This window comes from Mobula birostris, chromosome 26 (genome assembly GCF_030028105.1).
Source record: "Mobula birostris isolate sMobBir1 chromosome 26, sMobBir1.hap1, whole genome shotgun sequence".
NCBI lineage: Eukaryota > Metazoa > Chordata > Chondrichthyes > Myliobatiformes > Myliobatidae > Mobula > Mobula birostris.
The window spans coordinates 33,460,645-33,474,743 of NC_092395.1; the positions used below are offsets into that span (position 1 = coordinate 33,460,645).

A 14,099-nucleotide genomic window follows, 5' to 3' on the forward strand; every position below is an offset into this window, starting at 1 on the left:
TAACATGTACCATCATCGTTGCCTTAGAGGACCGAGAGATGGGGACTGGACATAGGGAAATTTTCTGTTCTGGATGGCTCAGTTTGGAAACTGATTTAATGAACTTTAATCTGAGGAAAGTAACACATGGTACTGAACCAAAAGCTGACTGGGATCATTCAATGTGCGTATTACCTTGTTCTGTATCAGGCAAGTCAAAGTCCCCTTCCTCACTGACAGGCTGGAGTGTATGCTCACTCGATCTTGAACATCTGACCCTTTTAATAGGGATGTTTCCATCTGCAAAATCCCAGAAAATTAAAACTGGCATGTGAAATGATGCAAAGAAAACACAAAGGTTACAAAGTTCATAACAAAACAAATGTATTTCCGTTCAACAGCTTTTGAATTTCTGAGAGCATTCTATAGCCCATGAAGTAAGTTTTTGAAGTGCATCCACTTGTAAGATAGCAGGTGAATATGATCTGAAATGGCTGACGTGTCAGCAACAGAAACCAATTTCTTGACTTTTAATTGGTGCAATAACTGGCCAACAAACACATCTGGTGCAGGACGTAAACCCTGTCTGAATCTAAAATCATCCTGTACTAGCAAAGGAATCATGGCATGTGATTTCTTCATTTCAAAAACATAGAAAATAGGTGCAGGAGTAGGCCATTCGGCCCTTCGAGCCTGCACCGCCATTCAGTACGATCATGGCTGATCATCCAACTCAGAACCCTGTACCTGCCTTCTCTCCATACCCCCTGATCCCTTTAGCCACAAGGGCCATATCTAACTCCCTCTTAAATATAGCCAATGAACTGGCCTCAACTGTTTCCTGTGGCAGAGAATTCCACAGATTCACCACTCTCTGTGTGAAGAAGTTTTTCCTCATCTCGGTCCAAAAAGGCTTCCCCTTTATCCTCAAACTGTGACTCCTTATTCTGGACTTCCCCAACATCAGGAACAATCTTCCTACGTCTAGCCTGTCCAATCTCTTTAGAATTTTATACGTTTCAATAAGATTCCCCCTCAATCTTCTAAATTCCAGAGAGTATAAGCCTAGTCGATCCAGTCTTTCATCATATGAAAGTCCTGCCATCCCAGGAATCAATCTGGTGAACCTTCTTTGTACTCCCTCTATGGCAAGAATGTCTTTCCTCAGATTAGGGGACCAAAACTGCACACAATACTCTAGGTGTGGTCTCACCAAGGCCTTGTACAACTGCAGTAGCACCTCCTTGCTCCTGTACTCGAATCCTCTTGCTATGAATGCCAGCATACCATTCGCCTTTTTCACCGCCTGCTGTACCTGCATGCCCACTTTCAATGACTGGTGTACAATGACACCCAGGTCTCGTTGCACCTCCCCTTTTCCTAATCGGCCACCATTCAGATAATAATCTGTTTTCCTGTTCTTGCCACCAAAGTGGATAACCTCATATTTATCCACATTAAATTGCATCTGCCATGAATTTGCCCACTCACCTAACCTATTCAAGTCACCCTGCATCCTCTTAGCATCCTCCTCACAGCTGACACTGCCGCCCAGCTTCGTGTCATCCGCAAACTTGGAGATGCTGCATTTAATTCCCCCGTGTAAGTCATTAATATATATTGTAAACAACTGGGGTCCCAGCACTGAGCCTTGCGGTACCCCACTAGTCACTGCCTGCCATTCTGAAAAGGTCCTATTTATTCCCATTCTTTGCTTCCTGTCTGCCAACCAATTCTCTACCCACATCAATACCTTACCCCCAATACCGTGTGCTTTAAGGTTGCACACTAATCTCCTGTGTGGGACCTTGTCAAAAGCCTCTTGAAAATCCAAATATACCACATCCACTGGTTCTCCCCTATCCACTCTACTAGTTACATCCTCAAAAAATTCTATGAGATTCGTCAGACATGATTTTCCTTTCACAAATCCATGCTGACTTCGTCTGATGATTTCACCGCTTTCCAAATGTGCTGTTATATCATCTTTGATAACTGACTCTAGCATTTTCCCCACCTCCGATGTCAGGCTTACCGGTCTATAATTCCCGGTTTCTCTCTCCCTCCTTTTTTAAAAAGCGGGGTTACATTAGCCACCCTCCAATCCTCAGGAACTAATCCAGAATCTAAAGAGTTTTGAAAAATTATCACTAATGCATCCACTATTTCTTGGGCTACTTCCTTAAGCACTCTGGGATGCAGACCATCTGGCCCGGGGGATTTATCCGCCTTCAATCCCTTCAATTTACCTAACACCACTTCCCTACTAACATGTATTTTCCTCAGTTCCTCCATCTCACTAGACTCTCGGTCCCCTACTATTTCCAGAAGATTATTTATGTCCTCCTGAGTGAAGACAGAACCAAAGTAGTTATTCAATTGGTCTGCCATGTCCTTGTTCCCCATTATCAATTCACCTGTTTCTGACTGTAAGGGACCTACATTTGCCTTAACCAATCTTTTTCTTTTCACATATCTATAAAAGCTTTTACAGTCAGTTTTTATGTTTCCTGCCAGCTTTCTCTCATAATCTTTTTTCCCTTTCTAATTAAGCCCTTTGTCCTCCTCTGCTGGATTCTGAATTTCTCCCAGTCCTCAGGTGTGCCGCTTTTTCTGGCTAATTTGTATGTTTCCTCTTTGGAATTGATACTATCCCTAATTTCCCTTGTCAGCCATGGGTACACTACCTTCCCTGGTTTATTTTTTTGCCAAACTGGGATGAACCATTGTTGCAGTCTATCCATGTGATCTTTAAATGCTTGCCATTGCATATCCACTGTCAACCCTTGAAGAATCATTTGCCAGTCTATCTTAGCTAATTCACGTCTCATACCTTCAAAGTTAACCTTCTTTAAGTTCAGAACTTTTGTTACTGAATTAACTATGTCACTCTCCATCTTAATGAAGAATTCCACCATGGGTCACTCTTACCCAAAGGGCCTCGCACAACAAGATTGCTAACTAAGCCTTCCTCATTGCTCAATACCCAGTCCAGAATGGACTTCCTTTCCAGCATCCAGTAACATAATTGTGAATAAAATATACACAGCCAGTGCCCATATCTGAGGTTGGTTAATGAACACAGAATGTGCGTAGCTTCCTACAACCAAGGCATAAATGGTGCATGGCTCTTTTGACCCTGCAACTGTAAGACCTGAGCCAGAACGAGGGGTCACAGTTTGAGGATAAAGGGGAAGCCTTTTAGGACCGAGATGAGGAAAAACTTCTTCACACAGACAGTGGTGAATCTGTGGAATTCTCTGCCACAGGAAACAGTTGAGGCCAGTTCATTGGCTATATTTAAGAGGGAGTTAGATATGGCCCTTGTGGCTACGGGGATCAGGGGGTACGGAGGGAAGGCTGGGGCGGTGTTCTGAGTTGGATGATCAGCCATGATCATAATAAATGGCGGTGCAGGCTCGAAGGGCTGAATGGCCTACTCCTGCACCTATTTTCTATGTTTCTATGTTTCTATATTACAATAGATTACCCTACATAGTACAACAGAGTGCTGCCATAGTACAACAGAGTGCTGCCAGTGTTACTATACTAAAGACAAAATTACATAGGAACAAACGTTTCCGGATGATTACAGACCACGGTAACATTTCCTAACCATCCTGGTAACTACATGACACAATGATGAACATGTCAATCAATCGATTGGTCCAAAACTGGCCAGGTTTGATACAAGGAAAACCTGAGGTTCCACAATTACAAAATTCAATCTTTTTTTTCCCCTGAAGCTGTTGCAGCACAATTAAGGAAACAATTTAAATAAGTTAATGAATCTTAGTTAGGTGGGCCATTATCACGTCAAGGGCACAAGGCAGAGACTCACCTTGTTCATTTGCTCTTTATTACTTTATACATTGCCACCCCCCACCCCACCAACTTTCTCTTTCGAGGATTCTCAATGCCATAACTTTATGTGCGAGGCAACAGGGGTTGGCAAAGTCTTTCAAAATGGGCTGCAGCACAGAGGGAAGTAATACAGCAGAGAAGGCCATTCAGCTGTGTCACCCTGCAAGTTCAGGAGGTCTCAGCCTTGCTCTCTTCCCAAACTCCAGCATAAGCCAGCAGCCTTTTCCCTCAGGTATTCATATTATCCTTATTTGAAAACTACTATAAAATTTATTTCCAGCATTCTATCTAGCAGTGAATTCCAACATATAAACTACTGCAAAGTTTCTCTACTGCTTAAAATGACACTAAACTGGGTTTAAGCTGTATTTCATTTTAGAGGTGGTACAGAGCTTTTCAAATAACAGAAGTGCAGCAACAAGAAGGCTACTTATACATTGGAAAAAAAAACAAACATCTGGATGCACACAGCAGGAAAGGCAATATCTAGCTGCAGAAATGATACACTGGTCTTGCGTTTCATCTGGGCTGAAGATTCCTGGCCTTGTGCTTCCCTCCACAGCTGACAACTATCCAACAGTAAACTTGGATTTATTGAAGTTTTGCTGGGGAAGATCAATTTTTACTGAAGTCCTTGGTAAATGCTGCAAGTTTACAATGGGCTTGCTCTCAGCTGTATGAAGAGCTTCCCACTAAAACAATGAAAGCAGATTTAAAACATCAACAGAAACAAAAACAAGTAATCTTTATAAGATGCTTAAATATCTCAGACTAGATGTAAAAATGCCCTTCACTGACTGATGTCTCGGTTTCAGAATAATTAGCAGGGCAGGGTGCAGAAACTGGTTCCTCATTTGGCAAGGATGGCAAAAGGTGAAGGAATGGAGCAAGGAACGGCGAGGTGGAGGGGCGTTGTTGGATGGTGGAATGTAAGAACAATCCAGCACAATGCTTGAAGTATCAATACATCAGCAATGGCCAATCCAAAGATTGATGTTGGCTTTACATGACTTACTGTACAGTCTAGATATCATGTTATAAAGCATAGGATTCAAATTACTTTATCAACTGCTTTCTTCACATGCCTATCTGCCTTCCAAGGTTTCATTATGAATACCTCAGCGCCATCCCATGTACTACTCACCTTGTTCGCTCCTCTGATTTCTCTGTTCTGTGACTCTGTTATCCTCTTTAACATTGTACCACTTAGGTTGAACAGTTCTTCCTTATTAATCCAACCAAAATTCATCAACTCAGACATTTTCTGCAGTGAATTTCATCTTTCATGTCTGCCCATTTTATTTTTCTATGTTCCCTTTAAATCTAATTGCTATTTTCCTTCATGTTCTAACATTCAGATTCATGCAGTTTCCAGCAGAGGTCACTGGCTAGTGAACTAGAGATGGGGCCCAAATATTCTTTCTGTCTCATCCCTGGTCTGAGGCATCTTCCAATTTTTCTGAGATGACCCAACATGAAACACTTGGCATCAAGAAAAGGGGGTTGAAATGGCCATTTCTAAATTAAAAAATAATTTTTTTTTGTGAAAAATAAAGGAGATCTGAAGTGTTAACTTTTAAATTACCTGCAACATCGCTGTCCACTCCTGTATCTTCAGCCACTTTGAGAAAAATCTAAAAGACATATCATAAGTCAAAATGCAGCAATCCTACACCATTTCCACATTCAATATACTCAACAAAGACAAAAATTGAAAATAATGAAACCATGTAAGAGGTGATGAAACATGAATAAGATAATACAAGGACAGGAGATGGAGAATAGCAATTTAATCTGCATGTCACATAACGTTAAAGGTGATAATAAAAAAAACAGTAATTTCAGTAACTGCATGCTCAGCTCTGACAGAACTTGGAATGAATAATCAAAAGCAAAATAGAACTGATATGGGAAATTTGAAATAAAAATAAATAAGGTGATGGAAAGTTGGAGTGGGATGGAAAATTTAGATACAGGCAATCAGAAGCTTCGGTCGTTCTTGGAAACTGGTCAGAGTGTTTCTAAAGTGCTCTTACAATCTGCATTTCATCTCCACAAAGTATAGATGGCAATACTGTGAGCACTGAATACAGGATACCAACTCTCAAGAAATGTACACAAGCTGCTAATTTACTTGAAAGAGTTTGAGGCACTGGACTACGGACAGGGAGGAAATGAATGTGCAACTGTTGCATTGCCCATGATTGAATGGGAAAGACATAGGGAAAGTTTCCTTTGGAATGGTGAAAGGGGACAGTATTTGGATTTGGTGATGATATGGCACAGGAGATGCTGGAATAAACAAAAGATGATCCACTCAGTATGGGGAGTGGTGGGGCAAAAAGTAAAGACAATGGGAACATATTGTCGTGTTGGGAAGGGGGATAAGAAGTAAGAAAATGACATGGACATGGGTCAAGAATCTCGTCAAAGATGGTTGAAAGGGACCTCAAATTAAATAACTCATCAAAAGCGAATTATAAAACTTAATTTCCTTATCCTCATTATTCTCCCTGTACTTTGATCTTCTGCTTGATGATATTGTACCTCCTTCCTCGTGAATAAATTGATTGTCCATAAAATAACAGTGACTATGCTTCAAGAACATGATGGGTGGCATATAAAATTAAAGTTCAGTTTTTCAGTTCCAAGGACAACTCACAAGAGGTTATAGCTCTGTTCTCCAATAAAACAAAGCTTTCTCTTCAGGACAACAACCTGTGGTTATGTAGCTCCGATAGTAAAGTTAGTGTCCAAGATACTTCACAACGAAGCAAACGTTATGAGCTAAGCAAAATTTGACAAGTCCAATCCAGGTGAGTTAACGATTGCTTAAAGATATGCTTTTTAAAAGAATCATCTTAGAGCAGTACAAAAAGGAGAGGTAAAGTTTTAAGGAATTAATTCCAAAATTTAGGAGTTGATAGCTGGAGATGATGGTTAAAGTTAGGAAAAGGAGGGCTCCAGAGGTTGTTGGGAGTTGTAGGCAGTGAGGTGGTTAAAGTGATAGAAGCAACTAAACCATGAAAGAATTTGAAACAAATATTAGAGTTCCAAAACTGAATGCCAAGCTGTTGCCACACTTCAGCCTTCTCCTCACGTGCTGACCTCTTCAAGGGTGGTGTCCGAGATACCATAACTGGAAATTCCGAGCTCACAGAGATGGTTGTCCAGTTCCTGGAAGAGTTCCACAAATGCACCATCTTTTGCCCCAGTATAGGGTAAAACATAAGTCATTTCATGGCCAAAATCTTCCACCAAACGAGTATCAGAAACATATTTCTGCACCAATGCTAAAACAGTTGACACATCTGAAAAATACAAAATCAAAAGACGTGAGAGTCACAGCCTGAACCACTGCCTGCAGTTTATTTTTCATTCAGGGCCACTCCTTACCCAGTTTTAGCAATGAAGGTGGTTCACCTTAATGAAACTGAGAATGGGATAAGCGAAAGGGACCAGATACTAACTTAGTAGGTGGACACAGTTGCAGCAAGAAGACATCTGTGAGAACCATTATTGTCAATTTGCATCTTCATCCTGCAAGCTTCATAGCAACTCATCTCATTAATTTAATGCACAGGCCACAATCTGGAATAATTAAGTACTTGTACAGATTCACCACACATGAAGTTGATACTATATTTATTAAAATATTGCATATTCTTGAATAAAAACTAGCTTGATCTTTCTCTCATTTGCTCCGCTCATTCTAATCTAATGAAATATTCAAATTTAATAAGGGCCAGAGATAGACTGAACAGCAGATCTGTTGAGACCAAAGAGATGGATTACAAAACAAATATCGGAACTGAAATAAAACTATGGTTACAGTAATATATTGTAATGAGAAAAATTGGTTCAAAGTGAAATCACTCCCACAGCTCAAATTTATAAAGGTCTTTTGGACTCAAATTGAACTTTGTATGATTTTTCCCCTTATTCATTTATTTCAAGAGGTCAAAATCTTTAATAAAAAGGATACTGAAGCATTTTATATACCTTCACTGTCAATGTGGCTCATAGTGACTGCAACTTAAATTGGCATCTTTCATTAAGTGAAGCTTTTCGTTTTAACACTGGAAACTTTCTCATTCAGTTGAACAAAGGCAGGTCCATTACACCATGTAACATCCAATGCATTATTCTACTGCTAAAGTATGGGCAACTACACCACGCACTTGCTTCTACATTGCTTCTTTAAAGTGGGAAAATGTCACGAGGCCCTTTATAGGAGGCAAAAGTTGAAACAGAACCCCACTGTTTATGGGCAGATCTTTTGGCTATTTAACTGTTCACATCCTCTCGCTTTCTCCCCCAAGGAGTAGATTTGAAGTCATTTGGATAGCACTTTGTCTTGGGGGATATCTCATTACTTTTTTATTGAAGTGTTTAAAGATGTTAGAAAAAAATACATGCAACTCATGGTCTAAAGAAGTAGTACGTAAAGTTTTTATTCTGGTATTTCGTCTCCTAGGGGTGCCACACCAAGATATCAAATACTTCCCTTGCATTATCTGAAATACCAATAAAATGGAACAATGCTGAAACATATCTTATTCACTCCGAAAGGGAATGAAACTTACCCAGTGCACCAGTTTCACTGAACTGTTCACTGCCAAGCCCAGTATCATAACTTCTTTCAGAATCACTGTCATCCTAGCAATGTGAAGAAAACAGTTCATAAATGAAGTTCCGCTCTTATTTTGTTTCAAAGAACACTCTTACTTTGATCAGTCACTTGAGCTATTAACCCTTTATCTGCCAAATTATTTAAATCCACAGCAGATGGGAATTAAACTCATATCAGCTTCTGACTGGGAAACTAACACAACAATATAATAAATAAATATAATTGTTCTGATAGCATACAGGCCTCAGAATCTGAAAGCAAGATCCTCATAGAATTTATTTATTGAGCTGTAGCGCGTATAAGACCTTCTGGCTCTTGGAGCCACATTGCCCAGCAATCCCCTGATTTAATCCTAACCTTATCACAGGACAATTTACAATGACCAATTAACCTACTAGCTGGTACGTCTTTGGACTGTCGGAAGAAACAGGAGCACCTGGAGAAAACCCAAGTGGTCATGGGGAGAACATACTCTGGGTGCCTGTACTGTAAAGGGCTGTGCTGATCACTGTGCTACCACGTTGCCTCCACCAGAGAATAGCAAAACACCAGAAGAGTAAGCCATCTATGAGCCTGCAAGAATATGTGCAGCACAACAGAAAGATTTAAAAGTGCTCTTTCCTACACTGATTAATACTTTCCCGGGATCTCAGTACTATGGAACTTCCCATGTCTTTGGAATTTTCACTATCTTCTATTATTTACAAGCTTTCAAAACCAATCATTCAAAATCAATGATCAATGCATCAAATATTTCCTTCGCCCCAACTCAGTGATCTGATCCTAGAAGATGGATCTTAACCGTGAATGCTGATAGAGAGAGAGATATATAGATAAATGCCCAGAATCTGTGGTACCTTTCTCATACCGATGGTGGTACTACTGGAGCTGGCTGGTGTTGTCTTATCATTTTCCTTTTTAACTAATGTCAAATAATAGCCAGTTCCCAAATGGTTTTTGAGGAAGAGTGAAGAGCCACAGCAGCAGAGTTTTCCATGGGAGATAATGGCAATTCTGTCTCCAAGGAGATCTGCCTCATCCATGTAATGGGTTGATAATATAATGGTGCGGCCTGCAGAGTAACAAATCACTAATGACAAATGTAAGCCTCTTACGAAAAATACATTAACTGTCACAATACAAGACTTGGCTTTGTATAGGCTGATTCCAGATCAAGTTAGCTCTCAGCAGCGCTAGAAACTGGTGAGAGCTCAGAATCAGAATCAGGTTTATTATCACTGGCACGTGACGTGAAATTTTTTAACTTAGCAGCAGCAGTTCAATGCAATACATAATATAGAAGAGAAATAAATAAATAAAATAAAAATAATAATGAAATCAATTACAGTATACATATATTGAATAGATTAAAAAATGTGCAAAAAACAGAAATACTGTATATTAAAAAAGTGAGGTAGTATCCAAGGGTTCAATATTTATTTAGGTAGAGGGGAAGAAGCTGATAGTAAAAGAGGAAATAAAATGATTGTGTAGCCAAGTTTCCATCGAACTCAATATACAAGTTTGCTGATGACACCACAATTGTAGGCCGTATCTCGGGTAATGATGAGTTTGAGTACAGAGAGGAAATTAAGAACCTGGTGGCATGGTGCGAAGACAATAACCTATCCCTCAATGTCAGCAAGACAAGGGAATTGGTTGTTGACTTCAGAAGGAGTGGCGGACCACACGACCCAATTTACATTGGTGGTGTGCAAGTGGAACAGGTCAAAAGCTTTAAGTTCCTCAGGGCCAATATCACAAATGACCTGACTTGGTCCAATCAAGCAGAGTCCACTGCCAAGGCGGCCCACCAGTGCCTTTACTTCCTGAGAAAGCTGAAGAAATTTGGCCTGTCCTCTAAAACCCTCACTAATTTTTATAGATGCACCATAGAAAGCATTCTTCTAGGGTGCATCACAACCTGGTGTGGAAATTGTCCTGTCCAAGACCAGAAGAAGCTGCAGAAGATTGTGAACATGGCACAGCACATCACACAAACCAATCTTCCGTCCTTGGACTCACTTTACTCCGCACGCTGTCAGAGCAGTGCTGCCAGGATAATCAAGGACACGACCCACCCAGCCAACACACTTTTCGTCCCTCTTCCCTCCGGGAGAAGACTCAGGAGCTTGAAGACTCGTACGGCCAGAATTGGGAACAGCTTCTTTCCAACTGTGATAAGATTGCTGAACGGATGCTGACCTGGATCTGGGCCGTACCCTCCAAATATCCGGACCTGCCTCTTGGTTTTTTCTGTGTTACCTTACTTTCCCTTTTCTATTTTCTACTTATGATTTATAATTTAAGTTTTTAATATTTACTATTGATTTGTACTCCAGGGGGTGTGAAGCGCAGAATCAAATATCACTGTGATGATTGTATGCTCCAGTATCAATTGTTTGGCGACAATGAAGTGTAAGTATAAAATAGCTGGCATTCCTGCTCTAGCTCAGCTTCTCATGACACTGTCATTAGGTCTGCACTCCAGTTGGCAATGATATCTTGCACAGTCAAATGGCTTAGCAGCATATCCACCCAGGGTTCAAACACGAATTGTGCAAGACTGGGAAAAGTACCAGATGACACCTAGAACCTTAACCCCAACAACAATTAAAATATTCAATGCAGAAAATGAACACAACATTTTTGATCTGTTTGGAAAGTTAAAATTTAGCAGGAGTCATAGCTTGTAATGGAAGAATTTGTTTCTGTCTATCATTGCAATATAAAACAATTGAATGAAGGCATCCAGGACTCTGCATGATATTTAGTTTGGGAACAGTATTATTCTCAAGATAATTACCTGTGAACGGTGGTACTGGTGACCAAGAGAACTAGAAAAGCTTTGGTCAAAGTTACAGCTTTGCAGCCATGTTCCAGAGAGAGGGGCAAGAGACTGGTGACAAGGAATTGCAAAATAAACTGGAATAATGAGAACCACTGGTTATCCTGACTAAATATGGTAAGTCACTATTTTCTGCAATTCACATCAATACTAATTCAAAACATTTTGGAGTAGAAGACATGTTTTGATTCATCATGGCTCTATCTGCAACTCTTAAGTAATTGGTATTGATTTGTTGAGTGATTTGTAACAGGACCCACCTTTTCTGTATTTAAGTAGGAGCTCCCATATTCCTCGGCGTGAGTAAGGGTCAACACCAGCAGTTGGTTCATCTAAAATGACAACTTTTGACCCACCAACAAATGCCACGGCAACTGAAAGCTTTCGCTGCATGCCACCTTAGAATAAATATAGAAAAACAGAATGCTTATACAATCTACCAGAAGGCGTGGCAAGCTCCTACACTGGGTGAAAGTGAGGAGCTGAGTTCTCACCTGAAAGGTTTTTCGTTTGTTCTTGACGTTTGTGTTCCAAACCTATATCTTCTATCATCAGTTTTATTTCTTCTTTTACCTCTTCCTCTGTCAGGCCCTTCAGCCTTCCATAAAACCAGATGTGTTCCTCCACAGTTAGTCTAAACAAAATTTTCATGGATTATAAACAATACATTACTGGAAGATCATCGAGTGCTGTAGCATTACTTCTCTAATAGGTTTTTACAGATTTGGTTTGAAATGGGTTGCAAGAATCACGGGGATGGAAATGCAGCTAAGAAGTGAATAGTTTTATTTTGTATTACCCATCAGTTTCAAAGCTGAGAGTAGTATGCAATGTAGACAACAGGAAATGTTGTTGTGGTCCACCATGTGTGACACATGTACACGGATTCTGCTGGGCCTGAGACAATAATGTTAATCAACAGGCAAAACCATTTTTGGACCATTTTTGATGCTGCTGCTATAAACTTTCAGTGCACGTGCTGGAAACTTCTTTGAAGGTGTTACATAGAAGGTTTGCATCAGAGTAAGTTAAATGATCTGTCCTTACATGAGCCACTACAAGTCCACCAATGAAGCCAACCTTGATAATGGTACAGAGAGCTTTAGTTTTGCAATAATTTGATGCAAGTAGAGAGACTGATGCAAAGATAGTAATCTGACCACGTGTTGCCCCATGATGACCATTGTTAATTGCAAATCCACAGTGCACGTTCCTATCTCAGATCCATCACCTGAACAGAAAGCTGTTCTAACCTAGGCCACTTGTAACACTGCTCCTTTAAGTTATCCTGACACTATGGGATGCTGTGATTTTGAAAAAAGCATGGTGGGACACTGGTTTTCGAAATTTGGAAGATTATAAATGCTTCTGGATAAATACGTTTATATGCTCATCTTGCGATCTGGTGATGCAAATGTCCTTATATTAAAAAAAAACTTACATGTCAAAAAGTACATTATGCTGTGGACATATCCCAAGGGACTTTCTGATGGTATCCATCTCTGTGAAAATATTTCTACCCAGAATGTATGCTGTACCAGAGGTGGGTGGAAACAGTCCAGTGAGAATAGACCTTTCAGGGAGTAATAAACAAAATCAAAAAGAAATATCATTAACAATGTAAAACAGAAATGCATAGCAGATGCATGACTATCTAGGTAAAGATATTCTCCAGTGTTCGATATCAGGACTATTCCTGGGCTTTAACTTCAGTTTGCAACTGCTTCATGACAAACAAAGAATAACTTTTTATCTTCTTGCTGGCTCAACTGTCAGATCTTACAAAAAATTACAAACTTCCTTTGCCCTCTAATTTTCCATGTCCTTCTTGTCATTATTACCAATGGATTCTCCCAGTAAATTTGGAGACTTGATTAACTCTCTATCCAGTCTTTTAGCTGGCCAGCTAACTTATTCTTTAACAGATACCCAACCTTCCCCACTCCCAGCCCCTGCATCCAGCTGCAGCTCTACCTGCAATTTAATCCCTTTTCTTTCAGATTCTGACTGAACCACAAAACCAGAACATTCCAGCTGACAGAACAGATTGGTAATACTCCATGGTCAAGCAATCTGTTGACAGTCAACATTTCTTGGTCTCATTTTAAAATGCTGCCTGGCTTGCTGAGCATTTCCAGGATCTTGTTATTTTATTTTCAAATGTATGACCATACACTTTCAGCAGGAGGCTCTAACTTGTCTTGCTGGTAGCATCCTCAGGATGACAGATTAATGGCCTCACTAGGATTTTGAAACCATAAATTAGACCCAGCATCGTCCTTCAATCAAAGAAATACTGCACTAACATTCTGTCCTTAACCAAACACACTGAATGATAGCAGTGCCACGGCAGCGTAGCGGTTAGCCTGGCGATATTTCAGCTCGGAGTGTCAAGAGTTCAGAGTTCAATTCTGATGTCTTTTGTATGGAGTGAGTACATCCTCTCCATGAAATGTGTGGGTCTTCTACAGTGCTCTAGTTTCCTTCCACAGTCCAAAGATGTACCAGTTAGTAGGTTAACTGGTCATTGATTAGATTAGGGTTAAATAATGGGTTGTTGATTCTGTGTTGAATCTCTAAATAAATAAATAAAATCAGACAAGAACTCTAGCTAAACAGCTGTAATCGGAGTTGCATTATTAAACATTCTTCTGTGCTGTAGTTTCTCCATCAAAAATACGTTTGTGTGCATAAACATCAATACTCCATGTGGGTTAATGGCTATGGAGGCCAAGTAGAGAGGGTGAGAATGAGGAGAGGGCGCGAGGTGGGGAG

General features: G+C 40.2%; 1 protein-coding gene across 1 annotated transcript in view; it reads right to left on the reverse strand.

The window, feature by feature from the left end:
* LOC140188391 (phospholipid-transporting ATPase ABCA1-like) overlaps positions 1-14,099 on the reverse strand; it is a 210,820-nt gene that overhangs the window by 65,704 nt on the left and 131,017 nt on the right. Inside the window, exons 20-27 of the mRNA XM_072244622.1 lie at positions 12,766-12,897; positions 11,819-11,958; positions 11,585-11,722; positions 9,334-9,548; positions 8,430-8,502; positions 6,952-7,154; positions 5,429-5,477; positions 175-279 (exon numbers count right to left, since the gene is read on the reverse strand). Of these exons, the coding sequence (XP_072100723.1) occupies positions 175-279; positions 5,429-5,477; positions 6,952-7,154; positions 8,430-8,502; positions 9,334-9,548; positions 11,585-11,722; positions 11,819-11,958; positions 12,766-12,897 (1,055 nt within the window). The remainder of the gene's footprint in view (positions 1-174; positions 280-5,428; positions 5,478-6,951; positions 7,155-8,429; positions 8,503-9,333; positions 9,549-11,584; positions 11,723-11,818; positions 11,959-12,765; positions 12,898-14,099) is intronic.